This window comes from Eptatretus burgeri, chromosome 3 (assembly GCF_056783735.1).
Source record: "Eptatretus burgeri isolate ZD-2024b chromosome 3, Ebu_testis_v1, whole genome shotgun sequence".
In the NCBI taxonomy this organism is placed as follows: Eukaryota; Metazoa; Chordata; class Myxini; order Myxiniformes; family Myxinidae; genus Eptatretus; species Eptatretus burgeri.
The window spans coordinates 13,560,216-13,575,025 of NC_140963.1; the positions used below are offsets into that span (position 1 = coordinate 13,560,216).

General features: G+C 44.7%; 1 protein-coding gene across 5 annotated transcripts in view; it reads right to left on the reverse strand.

Moving 5' to 3' along the window:
* LOC147029419 (electroneutral sodium bicarbonate exchanger 1-like) overlaps positions 1 to 14,810 on the reverse strand; it is a 249,828-nt gene that overhangs the window by 142,305 nt on the left and 92,713 nt on the right. For all 5 annotated transcript variants that reach the window (XR_015055899.1, XM_085872458.1, XM_085872457.1 and 2 more), the window contains one exon: positions 11,276 to 11,436. Coding sequence is in view for 4 of the 5 variants with exons in the window: in XM_085872458.1 (XP_085728584.1) it covers positions 11,276 to 11,436 (161 nt within the window). In the remaining variant the exon portion in view is untranslated. The remainder of the gene's footprint in view (positions 1 to 11,275; positions 11,437 to 14,810) is intronic.

Sequence of the window (14,810 nt, forward strand, 5' to 3'; positions counted from 1 at the left end):
TTGGTGTCCCAACCAATGTGGTGTTCTAACATCCGTGGGCTCCGTTCTCACCTCACAGATATCTCACTCTATCAATCAGTACACTCCTCAACATCTCAAACATGCTCTTTCTTTCCTCTCATCACACCTCTCCCCTTCCTGACCGCTCCCTTTTTCACCATTCCACTATCAAGTCTCATCCTTCCCATCCTCTCCCCTCTCCCCTCACCCATGGCCATGCCTGCTCTCATCGTCTTCCCCTCCCTCTCAAAGCAACCTTCACACTCTTCCCCCTCAAAGCTTCCCTCTCACCTTTCTCAAAAGCTCCCCACTAACCCTTCTCCCTCCAATCTCTCCCCCCCCCACCCCCCACACCTCAAATCCACAAAGCTGCCTCCTTCCCCTGCCCTCTCTCTTCCAACTTATTCTTCCATCTCTTCCAATCTTCTCCATCCCTCTATCCCCTCTCTTATTCCTCCCCACTGTGCCTCATCCCATCACCACTGAATATTTTGTCCTCCTCTTCATCCGGCCCTCTCACATCGCTCTTCTGCAATCCCCACACACTGTCAACATTTCTCTCTACCTCGCCCCTCCTCCCTTGTCCAATCCTCCCCCTTCCCTCCCCTGCACCAAAAGCCTCCTGCTCTTCCTCTTCTTTAACAGTGTGCACCTCAAACATGCAGGGCCTTTGCTCAAACCTGACAAACCTTTCCATACAGCTTGCCACTGACAAACCAGACATAATCTGCTTCACAGAAACTTTCCTCCTTCAAGACATCTCTGACTCCTTAGTATCTCTCCCCAGTTACTCCCTGCTCTGGTTTGACAGACCTGAGCCTCGTCCTGGTGGTGGAGTTGCTGTCTTTATCAAAAACACTATTCCTCACTCTCCATGCATTTCCTCACTCCCCCACACCCCCAGGAATACCTCTGACTCCAGCTTCCCCTCCACTTCCATCTCATGTTTATGTGTGTGTGTGTGTTGTACCGTCCACCAAGCAGTGATGACTCTATTTACACCTCGCTCTCCGAAAACATGGACCAACTTCTATCCTCTCATCCCAACTCTCTCTTCCTCATATGTGGTCACTTCAATTGTCATCATGCCAGTTGGCTGGGTGTGGGTACCTCCCTCACCTGCCATGGCACTTCAGCAAAGGAATTCTGTGACTCCATGGGACTGATTCAATCTGTGAACTTTCCAACCTGGATTTCTCCCAATGGCAAATCTTCCTTTCTGAATTTGGTGATGATCAACTTCTCTGCCAATGTATCTTGCTCATCCTCTGCCACAATTGGCTCATCTGATCATGCACTTGTGAAGGTCAACATCTCTCTGGACATTCTCAGAGAACAGCCTCAGTGCCGGCAAGTCTGGCAGTTCACTCAGGCAAACTGGAAGGGCCTGCAAGCAGCCATCACACTTCAGGACTGGTCTGTTATATCTTCAGTCCTTGAAATTATTTCAGCCTGGGAATTCTTTCACAGAAATCTGCTCTCTCTTATGTACAGATTCATCCCATCTCTTCTTCCGTTATCTTACCCATCCACCCACTTTTGGTACTCTGAATCCCGTGGTGAGGCAGTTGCTTCAAAACAACTTGAATTCTCCTCCTGGAAGGAAAATCCAACTGAAGGCAAACTCAGATCATTCCACAAAGCCCACAACAAGGGTGTGCCTACTCTCGGAAGAGCAAAAAAACAACATCTGTCCATTCTCAAGAATGAGCTTTCAAACTTCTCTCCCTCCTCTAAAACCTGGTGGTACTTGTCAAGTCCATCTCTGGTATATGCTCCCCTTTCATCCCTTTCCTCACTTCAAATGGCACCACAGCCGACTCTGCTCGTGAGAAGGCCTCACCACTCTCTCTCTGTACCCACCCTTCCCAGTCGTAACCAACTGCTTTTGGATTCTGTGCCTTTTGCACCTGAGAAGGTGGAAAATTTTCTGGCAAATGTCGACTCTGACTCTGCAACTGGACCGGCAGCATCAGCTCACATGTCCTAAAAACCTGCTCTGCTGCTCTTGCATTTCCAATCTCTGCCCTTTTTCACCCCATCATTGACCATAGGTTATCTTTCATCTGCTTGGAAATCAGCCAACATCGCAGCATTACACAAAAAGGTTCAAAAACAGATCCACCAAACTACAAACCTATTACCTTACTTCCAATAAAATCAACAAGGTCATACAATTCATCATCACAGTTGACATAAAATCATTCCTTTTCTCCACCAGCCTCATCTCAGATCATCGATTTGAATTCAGACCTGGTCACTCTACCTTGGAGATGTTGCTTACACTTTCCCAACAATGTATGGAGGCCCTCAAGATCAGATATGAGATCAGGGCCGTCTCTCTGGACATATCTCGAGCTTTCGATACAGTCCAGCATCCCACCTTGCTCTGAAAACTGTCTACCCATGGAATCCAAGGCCAACTCCACTCTTGGATTACTGACTTCCTCCACTCTCATAGCCGATGTGTGGCTCTCAATGGAACCCTTTCATCTCCTCTCCCTGTTTCGGCTGGGGTACCCAAAGCAGTGTTCTAATCCACATCCATCCATACATCCATTGGGACCATACTCTGTGCAGAGCGTTGGTGCTGCCTAATCAGTCTCCTTGGCTATTGGGTACAATCCTGGACGGGTCGCCACTCTGACACAGTATCCCAGCATGCTGGCACACATTTTGCCGACCTCGGAAGGATGACAGGCCGAGTTAACCCCACCAGGTATTCATTCAACAGCTGAGCAGGATTTTAACTCAGGACCTGAGGATCCCAAACCCACCATCCTGCCATTAAGCCAGCACTATGGGCTCGTGCAATTGGAAACTATTTGAGCCATATAATCATGATGTATTATATCTATATTAATATTTCGGCATGCCCCTTTCTTTGTTCCACCATCAGATTTTTGTTACTGCATGAAATGAAACAAGATTTGGCACATATACTAATGATGTTATTGTCTTCCTCAAGAGGCCCCTCAAAATTCGTTTTGATGCATTTTCACAAACTCCAACCGATTCCATTCAAATTCGGTACGATTATGGCTTTTGGTCCAACTTAGGTCATTGGCGATAAATTTTTTCCATAACACTTCCTATATTCGAAAAAAATCGATAAATCGATATCCCTTATGGGATTTTCCATTCAAATCCACTCAAGTTTCAGGCCTACGGGGGACGCAAATTTACACTTTGCCCCGGGCACTGTTTGCCTCCGCTACGCCAAGGTGTTAGGGTTAGGGTTAGGGTTTGGGCTAGTGTTAGGGTTAGCTACCCTAACACTAACCCTAACAGCTAACCCTAACCCGAACAGCTAACCCTAACCCTAACCGCTAACCCTAACCCAAACCCTAGCTGCAACCCTAACCCTAACCGCTAACCCTAACCGCTAACCCTAACCGCTAACCCCTAACTGCTCACAGCTATTCAGGAAATTTGCAAGAAAGCCCGGGCAACGCCAGGCTTTATTGCAAGCCCGAGCAACGCAGGGCATTACTACTAGTATATAGATATAGGCAGACGCCATATTCTTGCTTCAAACCCTGGTTATTATTTTTATTTTCAGGAGTGATCGAGGCAGCGGTCTGTTGTATAGACACTGCCCAAATAACGATGTGACATTCACTCGAGGACGGGCTTTCAGCGCAGAGGTTCTGAGGGTCCTTGCTATTTTGGACAACTATTCACTGGGAAGCGGAAGTTGAGCACTCGGGGTTTGGGAAAGGGGGGGGAGTGGTGGGGGTTCCTGACTTCGGATTTGTGAGGTGGGGGAGTTGAGGACTTCAAGTCACATTTTCCATCAGTGGGTTCCAAAAAGATAAATATTCCGCTGTTTTGATGAGGTAATGAAGAAATATGTAACGGTCTATGTGAAAATGCCTTTTTGCTTTTATGAGTTTGAGGGGGGGGGGCAGAGAGTTGGGTTTGGGAGAATGGGGGAAGGTTGAGCAAAGATGGGCCAGAGTTGGGATGGGGAGGTTGAGGCTGAGGGGTTGTGATGTGTGTGTGTGTGTGTGTGTGTGTGTGTGTGTGTGTGTGTGTGTGTGTGTGTGTGCGTGTGTGTGTGTGTGCGTGTGTGTGTGTGTGTGCGTGTGTGCGTGTGTGCGTGTGTGTGTGTGGGGAGGGTTAGGGAGTTGAAAGGGGTTGAAGGCTTGGAGTGGGGTAGGGGATTGAAGCATTAGGTTTGGGAGAGGCAGGTTGAGGACTTGAGTTGGTATGCAGAGGTTGAAGACTTTGGGATTGTGAGGGGGGTTGGGGGTTTAGCACTTGAAGTCGTGTCTTTCATTGCATGGATGTTTCGCAGGTCCCTGCGAGGATATTTATATTGGTGTTAAATATAATCACAGAACAACAATATATTTTCCCTAAACAATACAAAAGATATCAAAAATGAATCAACAATATATAACGTTGAAGAAACTGAAGCGATGAAATGGTGAAAGAAAGAAAATGAAAAAAGAACATCTTAAAATGCTCTGATGTTTGAAATAGAAAACATTGCAACTTGCTCTTTGAAACGAAGAGCAAACGAGTATGTCCATTTTTAGGCCTTGGATGAGCCCTTCTGACACCCACTTCTCGAGATTACAACCAAATGGAAAATTAGAAACTCCACACCATGAAAGACTATTTTTACCTTCTCTCTTGTGGTCTAACTCCCTCTGCTCTGTCAACCCTTTGATCCTCCCCCTACTCTTCCAGGATGCGCATGTTCTTCCACTAATCCATCCTTGGTTAATCTCCAAAAATCATCCATTTACACTTTTTGTCTCTCTTTTCTTCCATTTGTAGAACTGCCTTCTCGAGGTGGTTCGACCACAATCTTCCCTCAAACCAGGCGCCGACTCATGTCATCCCTCAAAGATACGCATGATCTTTGATACAGCCATTAACCCTACCTAACTCGACCCTCTAACTTGAAGGTGTTATTCTTCCTCCTTTCCTCCATCTCCTCTTTTCCTGCTCATTCATTTCCATGCTTGTGCGTAACAGTGGCCCCACTGCCAACATGCTGCCCTTTTTCCCCTCTGCCATTTTCTTCTTCTTGCGCGTGGCGGCTTGGCTGCCAGGTCGCTATCATTTTGTTGCCGCTGATGCTGTGCCCCTGTACCAGTATGCTGGTACTCATTTCGCCGACCTCAGAAGGATGACAGGCTGAGTCAACCCTACCTGGTGTTAATTCAGCGGCGAACAGGGCTCGAACTCAGGACCTGAAGATCCCAAAACAGCCACCCCAACCACCAAGCCAACACCAGGCTTCTCTGCCACTTTGATCTTCCATGAGCAGAGATCATATAATTGAGTTTTAAAAAAAGGAAAGAAAACAAACAAACATTTTCCTTGTGACTGAAGAGATGAACAATGAGTGCAAGCAGCCCTGGCATCAACTCAGAACCTCCCATCAAGTGAAGGAAAGCCAGCAGGATATATTTCCCTTTCCATCTCTCACCCTCTCCCTTTACTCTGATGAAAACCTGGCAGTATTCATTGTGGCCCAAGACTCATGCTATGCCAGTTAGCAATAATTCTCAGCAGGGAAGAGACTGGGGGTCAAGTGCTATGTTGACGTGTTATTATGAGGGTGCAGCACCCATTGCTTTGCAAAGGAAGCATCAAATGAAAAATAAAAAGACTAAAAACAGAAAGCCTGCAGAGACAAATCCATTTATCGACTTCTCTGTGGTTTTACATCATTATGTACATTATTTTCCCCCTGATGTTCCATTTTACTGGACGATTATTGGAGTTTAAAAAAAAAAAATCGAGCTCAATAAGACATTCTACATTGTCATCCAACATGGTACAAAACAAAATGCACAAGTTGCTGAAATCGGATACATCAGTGCATAATCATTGCTTAAACACCGGAAACATTCCCACGAGTTTTGAACTCGTGAAAACCCATCTATTTTAACTCGACATACGATGCAAACCTTCCTTTCCCTTTTCTTCTCTTCCATTTAATGCGGTAAAATGCTTGCGCTTGTCATTCACCAACCAATTTGGTTTGCTTCCTGGGAGGGTTGATTCCAGTTAAATCATCTTGGCTTTGCCTCCCTCTTCCCCCTGCCTTCCATACCCCCCACCCCCAAGCTCTCAATGTCTATGAAATACTTTAAGGGCCCAGCATCTCAAACGGCAGATTGGAAGAAGGGATGTATAAACAACTTAAGCTCATGACACTATGTTGGCAAGCGATGAGCGATCGCCGATCAAACATATTAAACACCTCTGGGAGACACCCAAAACGTCAAACAATGTCCAAATTGGACTCTTTTTTTTAGCAGTCAGAACTGCTGCTACGTTCAAATCCGGAGTTGAAATTTTGAAATTCGGCTTAGTTGAAGAGATTCAATAGGTTCTGGCATGCGTGGAAATGAAATAAAGTCACAAACACTGCCACATCCCAGCGTTCGTAAGCATCGCGATGCATCCAACCATTTGTAGGTATGATGATCAGGCATTCGATGATATGAGTGAGGAAAGTGAAAAACAAAACTTTATCGTTGAGAAACTGTAGTGGCCTTTTCCAAGTCAAGGTATTGTTGAGCAGGCCAAATAAAACGGTGATGTAAGATCCCAGCGAGGGACAGCAAGGTGACCAAGGATGAGCCTTGATAAAGGGTAATTAAATAAGGCTAATAAATGTCTTCAGAAGGGGTGTATAAATTAACCCAAACACCCAGACTTCATTATTGCACTCCCTTGGTGTTCCCTTGGTCTGCATGCAAAGTTTCACGCCACTAGGTTTCATGGTTTTAGAGTTATGGAAGACACACACACACACACACACACACACACACACACACACACACACACACACACACACACACACACACACACACACACACACACACACACACACACACACACACACACACACACACACACACACACACACACACTTATTATTATAGTTTAATCTATTACATATCTCTATATGTGCCTGGTAAGATGAATCACCTTTCTTACTTGAGGTGTATCATATTATCTGGTGGTCTGTTCTGATATGCCTGGTGTTGGCTTAATGGTTAGGGTGGTGGGCTTTGGATCCTAGGGTCCTGAGTTCAAATCCTGCTCAGCTGTTGAATTAATACCAGGTGGGGTTAACTCGACCTGTCATCCTTCCGAGGTCGGCAAAATGAGTGCCAGCTTGCTGATATCCTGTGTTGGAGTGGTGACCCGTCCAGGATTTTGCCGAATAGCCAAGGAGACTGCTTCGGCAGCACCAACGTTCTGCACAGAGTATGGTCCCAATCTCCTCCTCCTCTGTCCTGATCCTCTCTCTGAGCTAGTGGTCTCACCACAGTACATCCCTTTATCAATTCATCATTGCAGACCACTCCTTCCCAATTCCATATCCAGGTGATGCATGACATCATCGCCGGGCACCAAAGGAAGGGAGTACTTAGTTTTTACTCAATTTGGTTGTTATTTGCAAAATCGAAGATTTTTCAAGTATTTTAGTAAATTGATTTTGTTGTTCTATCTGTTTAATTACCTACAGGTCACAATTCCAAACCGATCGTCATGAAACATGACCAAGTTGTCGAAGTAAGTCTCAACTGAGAAGCCAATTGATTTTGAGGTCAAAGGTCGTTGGTCATCTTGAGGTCAAATTTCTAAAATTGTCATTTTTCATCCCATTGACTTGAAATTTGACAAAGATTTGCATATTGCGTCACTGGATTGTGAAAACAACTATTTTTGAGGTCAAAAAAAAATATATATATATCAAAGCTCAACTCAAGGTCAAACTTCGAAAATAATCAAATTTCCTCTGAAAAATCATCAATTTTAATCTTAATGAAATGGACAATTTGATGTATCCGTGGCAACCGTTGGAGAAAAGAGGGGGGGGTGGATTTTGCAAGTGTCATGCTCTGCATGACGTCTTTTTCTTGTTTTCTTGTTTATCCTGGTGATATCTCAGCCATCCTTTGAGCTCGGAAGCTGAAATTTGGGGACAAAGTGAAGATGTGCTTCGGCAAAAACAGTATTTTTAAAATTTTTTTGATTAATGAATTAATTGATTAATTACTTAATTATTATTGATTTATTTTCTTTCTCATCTGGGCAATATCTCAGGCACAAATTTATTGCTTACCCAATTAATCGATTAAGTATTCATTTTTTGATGAATCACTTAATTTTCAAAAAGTTACAGATTCGGATGAAACAGTGGTGGTTTTGGTGTAATATTAGCCAAATGATTAAGAAATCAATTATTTTATGATTATTATTTATTTATTTTAATGATACAATTAATCATTCAATCAATTATTGGACACCGCTTCTTCCAAATTCCATCAACACATGCTGCACGATGGCATCGCCGGGCACTGAAGGTGCCCCGGCAATGTCACACACTGGAGGATTTGTTAATTTATTTATTTGGCACGGGGGGTGGTGTACTTTGATTGTTCCTCCACTTGTTTTTACTATCTTTAAAATCAATGAAGATCATACACACATTTGCATATGCGACACACTTATCTTCCTAATCCATGAAATATTACGTGCTTCCCTTTTATAAATCTTATCTTTCACTGGCTATCACCATCAAACGACGTTTCCTTGATAGCAGTTATGCATGTAATGCTTCACTCAGGACGAGTTTTCTCATCTGACAGGATGGTGCAGAGGTTTTGCACTTACCTTTCAGCTGTCAAGCCTGAATGCCTAACTATAAACTATCAGATTGGTATTTCACAGGCAGGGCATTGCCTTGCAAAATGTACCATCTATCAGATAGATGTTAAGCTGAGTGTCCAATCTGCTAGCAATATCTGGTGGATGTTAAAGATCCCATGATGTCTTTAGTTAAGATAGGTGAGTTATCACTGAAACCCTGCCAAAACTACAAATTCCTGCCACCGTCAGTTGAAGGACAGGCCAGATATTTTCCCCTTTGGCCAAAAATCGGAGCCATTAAAAAAGTAGGAGTAGTGGAGTACGAGTTCTCAATGAATGCACATTAATGAAGATTGAGTGCAACATCCTGCCTTGTTCTCCAAACTCTCTGCTTCTGGTATCCAAGGCCAACTCCACTCTTGGATTACTGACTTCCTCTGCTCTCGTAGCTAACATGTGGCTTTCAATAAAATCCTTTCTTCTCCACTCCATGTTAAGGCTGGAGTGCCACAAAGCAGTGTTCTGTGCCCCATCCTATTCCTAATTTTCATCAATGATCTGTCTGACTCTTTGGAAAATTCTCCTTACCTCTTTGCAGACTACTCCATCCTCTGCATGACATTCTTCATCCTTCAGACAGACAGGCTGCAGCCTCTTCCCTCTCTTCAAACCTCGACAAAATCATAAATTGATCAAACACTTGGAAGATGTCCTTTAACTCTGAGAATTCCCAAACACTCACTCTCTGTTCCCACATACTAACAACATACGAGTTCCCTTGCAAGAAACATTTCAAAGTTGGCCTCCAAAGCCAGATGCCGAATGGGCATCCTCCGTCGTGCAAAGTTTTTCCTTCGCACATCCAACTACAAGGCTTTTGTCTGCAGCTTGATGGAATACTGTTCTCCCCTCTTGGCTGGTACCCCTGCCTCACATCTTGCTCAGCTTGATACCAGGAAAACTGAGGCCTTCAAGATCATTGGAATCTCCCACGATGAAGCTGAGTCTAAGGACCATCACTGACAGGTCGGTGGTCTCTGTCTTCTTCCTCATCCTTTCTGGACTTGTACCCTATACCCCCTCCATAGTTTGTCCTCCCCCCCTCCCCACCTCCTGCAGGTATCTGCAGGGCACACGTGGTCTACCAGCAACCCCCTTTGAGTAAAACTCTCCAGGATCACTGCTCACCTCCAATTATATATTTGTTCCTTTTTTTCCTGCCTGTGGAACAAACTTCCACATTCTCTTCAATCTTATTCTTTCCTCCAGGTCTTCAAGACAGCTGTTCACCCCATCTCAGAACATCTCCCGTCCAAAACCATGATCTCTTCTACACCCGTTAAACCAACCACTCCCCCATGTCCCCCCCACCAATTTTTTTTTTTGCTTCCATGTTCATCATGTCCACAACTTGCATTGTCCACAATCCCTCATCGGTACACGCATCCCTTGTTTGTCCGTCTCCGTGTACTTTCTGCCTCCATCCTACTGTTGGTGTTTCTCCTCCTCTTTCTGCTGTTCCTTTTGTCATGCTGCATCCTAATGCATTCTGTGTTCTGGCTCCTTGATGAGCCTCGACTCTGAATCTGCAAAAAAACATTTAATTCAAGTGGAAGAATATCTCTGTTGTCAGTGTGCCCCAACCAAGATGTTTAATCCAGGAATTGATTTCCAATGAAAAAAAACACAAGGGGGCAATGCCCCAGGGCTCACCTGGAAGAACCAGGGAACTACTGGTAAGCATGGATGACGCCAAAAATACGTAAATTATCCGATGGTTTGAAAAAAAACTTGTGAAAGCACCATGTAGAGCTGATTCCTACCAAGTTGTATCTAAATCAGATGAATACTCTTTGAGAAGTGAAAAAGTCGCGATCCTGAAATTGTAATGACCTGTCACCTTTAAATTGACCGACTTAATAAGCAATTTTTGATGGAGTTTTCAAGGCTTCAGGAGGTCTTGATTCTCAGAAGGTCGACAAAGTTTAGTGAAAATAAGACGATTAGTTTTTGCAACATCGGTAAAGAAGGTTGCAATCAAGTTTCATCAAAATCATGTCTGTAGTTTCAGAGGAGAAAGAAAATACCTATTTTGGGGGTAAAACCTGGACCTACTTTGACTCCCCATAATCCCCCTTCGACCCTGATTTTTTTTTTTAATGCCGTGAACAAACTTTGGTACATCACGGGTGATGAAGGTTGTGGTCAAGTTTCATCGAAATTGTGTATGTCGTTTCAGAGAAGGAGATCCGAGTGTTTGCATCCTGATTGACACCACGTGATGCTCATACCTCACCTGAACAATTTGTTCCAGGATAGCTAATAATGGTTCAGCTCTTAACTGTTATTCCAATGAAGTGTCAACAAGAAGGGTTCCATTATAAAATAGTCTGGCCTTCCATGGGAATGACATGTTGGCAGTCCCATCACACGTATTCTTGAACAGGTTTACTTTCAACAATAAAAGGTCACGAGTGTCAATACTTCGGCCAAAATTCCACAACAAATGCAACTTTGATTTGTTTCCCAGTGGCTTCAAGAGGGTGTTCACAACATCCCTCCGCACATTTTTGAGCAACTGTAATAGTGAGATTCTTTGGTGAAGCAATAAATATAGAGGGAATCGGCAAGGTGTGTAACATACCTGTGATCTCCTCTATGGACGAAGCCTTCAGGTCGAGTAGCACTGTGCCATTCTTGATACAACTCCGGAGCTCAAATAGACTGTGTAGGGACAATGTTGCCACGTAGGGCTTGCTCCACCGTTCACCACCATCCTCCACATCCTCCTCAAACTTGAGCCATCTGTACACCACACCATCAACACCTGCTGGTTGTTCTCAATCACAGCTGCTGCTATCAGGCAGCTTTCACAGGTCTTTTTGGATATTTTCAGTGGGGAATATTGATTGAGAAGTTGCATGGTTCCCGTGTTTTTTTTTTTATAAAGACTTGCAACACATTTTCTATAAAAGCAGAACATTGGATCCGAAAAACTCAAACCATTATCATAAAAATTGACCCATTTCCTCAACTGATCTCAGTGCACATCTCGAGAAGCAGGGATGACATTTTAAATTTAAATAAACTGTGTTGATTTATCTATTGTCTATTGATGCTGTTTAAAATTGTCATCATCGTCATTTCAAATGCAGCCTCTGGCAACTGGTTGCATCATTGATGGGAGCGTGGCTGTACCGCTGATGCAATGGCTGCTATTTCCAGGAAGCTGGTACTCATTTTTCTGGCCTCAGAAGGATGGCAGGCTGTGTCTACCTACCTGCTGTTGTATATATGTGTGTATGTATATATATATATATATATATATATATATATATATATATATATATATATATATATATATATATATATATATATATATATATATATGTATACATACATCTATATGCACACACACACACACACACACACACACACACACACACACACACACACACACACACACACACACACACACACACACACACACACACACACACACACACACACACACACACACACACACGAATATCGGGGGAGTGCTCATCACACTCCACATGTTTCAATTTACCCACCCACTGATCACATCACGTGACTTTTCCTTGAATGTTTTGAAGTAGTGGGAACAATTGTCTGGGTGGTAGATGGATGGTTGTTCTTTTCAGACTGTGCAGTTTTACCATGTGAGACACAATCCACGGCGATGCTGACAATAACAGTCAAGAGGTGCGTCTGATGTATAAATGACGATTGTGGTCATCATTGGTTAGATATTTATCGGGATGCCATCCTGATGAGGGCAAATAAGTCCGAAATCTGGATAGGTCGCTCTGTTTGATGTTTAACTGATGTTGGCCATGAAATATTTGTCTGTTTGACAGAGTCACCAGGCCGAGGCGTCTGGGTTGTCGGTGACGGTTTGGTGGAGGACTATGTCCACTGGAGATTGGGAGAGTGATCGTCACACTCCACATGTTTCGATATATATATATATATATATATATATATATATATATATATATATATATATATATATATATATATATATATATATATATATATATATATATATATATATATATATATATATTGTTGCGGATTCGCGCCCGCCGGCGTGCAAGCGGCCACGTAACTCGAATCGCGGCACGTCGCCCACCGGACGGACAATCCCGTCGTGACCTTATCGGACTAACGCCGGGAACTAGTCACGGGTGGGCCTTTCGGCCTCACCACGATCGTGCCAATCGGCCCCCCGCGTGGGATAGGGTTGCTCGCCAAATTCGACCTACCTAAGTACCCACACGGAGGGTAGACCGGGCGATCGCACCTCGCCGCAGGTCGACTTCGGACACGGGCCACTTTATGCGACCCGTTCCGTACTATCGGGATAACCGAGCGGTGTTATCGTCAACCTGGATGGTTCGATTAATTATCGGGCGTTTTAGCCCACGACCAACCCTTGACGTGAAGTAAGATGGAGATTCAATAAAGGAAAAGACGAAGCGAAACGGGAAAACAGTTCAACATAAAGCACATTTATTTCACGATGAACGGAAAGCACACATATACAATTACACCAAAAGCAAATGTAAAAGAAGAAGAAACACACAATAATGCACTAAAAGCAAATGTAAAAGCAAAACACAATGCAGATATACCACCGACTACCGAGCACACGGCAACACTTATACAGTTTTACTTCACAGACGGCGCCGACAACACATATACTCAAAGCAAAAGAAAAGGACCACCCTCAAGGATGATGGGGGCAGACGGGCCTGGGGCCGAGACCGCGTCGGGCCTACCCGTCTGATGATGAGCCGCAAAATGGCGGTGGCGCCCCGACTCCGCGGGCCTCACTGGGACTGCCTGGTATGGGGTGGGAACGGGGCCCCCTTCTCGCACTATCTCAGCGCGGGGGGAAACAGGAGGGGTTGTTGATGCTCGGGGGGGATGAGGATATCTCGCTGGCTCGGGTCCCGCGACGAGCGTCTCCACCGCGACCTCGGTCGCGTTACCGGCCTCTCCTCTCCGCAGCTCCCCGACTCTGACACGAGCGCCCCCTCGACTGCCTTCGCCGCCGCCACCTCTCCAACTCTCCCACTCTCCACAGCTCCGTCCAACTGCTTTCTCCGACTCTTCTCTTGACTGACTCTTCCCAACTCAACTGCCCGACTCTTCCCAACTGCACCGCTCTGACTCTTCCCAACTCAACTGCCTTTTTGGCGAGCGAACGCGGCCCTTTATAGCCCCCGTGGCTTCGCTCCTTCACCTTCGACCCTTTACCTCTGGCTGGCTCCCCATTGGACAGAAGAAAAGTGGGCGTGAATGCTTTTTGATCCATGAATCTGCATATAGCGATATTACTCCGACGCACCTGGAGGCGGGGCCAAATCGCCCCATGCTCGCTGATAGGACGGAACAGAAGTGGGCGTGAGTCGTTTTTGATCCGATTTCTTCGGAAAGGCTGGTGTTTCTGCACCCGCTGCTCGGTGCGCGCCCTGCACGAGTCCAGTATCGGTGCCCACAAGCGGCGCGGGAATGACGGTGATGCGATGGTTGCGAGGGCGAGTTGTGACGGTAAAGGTCGTGGCTGTGGTTGTGAAGCGGTGTTGCGGTTGGTGGTTGTTGTGTGATGGCTGTTGAGACGTGGTTGGTGGTGGTAGTAATGGTAGTAATGGCGGCTGGTCCAAAATAAAGATAGTAAAAGAAAAACGGCTATCTCGAAGGGTCGCAGCCCGAATGAATGACATTTATTCCCTCTAAACAACGGGTTTGGGCCGAACTACACATATACTTACAGAGATATCTCACCAAAGGGACCTGAATGGTGGTTTGCGAATTTCGTCAACCACAACAATATATATATAGATACGACCGGTCAAAAGTTTTAGAACAACCCCATTTTTCCAGTTTTTACTGAAATTTAAGCAGTTCAAGTCCAGTGAAAAACCTGAAATGGTACAAAGCGAAGCGGTAAACTGCCAGAGGTTTAAAAAAAAAGTTTAGGTTACAAAAAAACTGAAAAATAATGTAAATTTCAGAGTTGTTAAAAAAGGCCCTTTTCAGGGAACAAGTAATGGCTTAGAAAGTGCAGCTGTTCTGCAGCAATGGAAGTAAATTAAGCCTTGAAATTTGATGTGAACAATTCCAACAGGTGTCCCAACTTTTGTTGATTA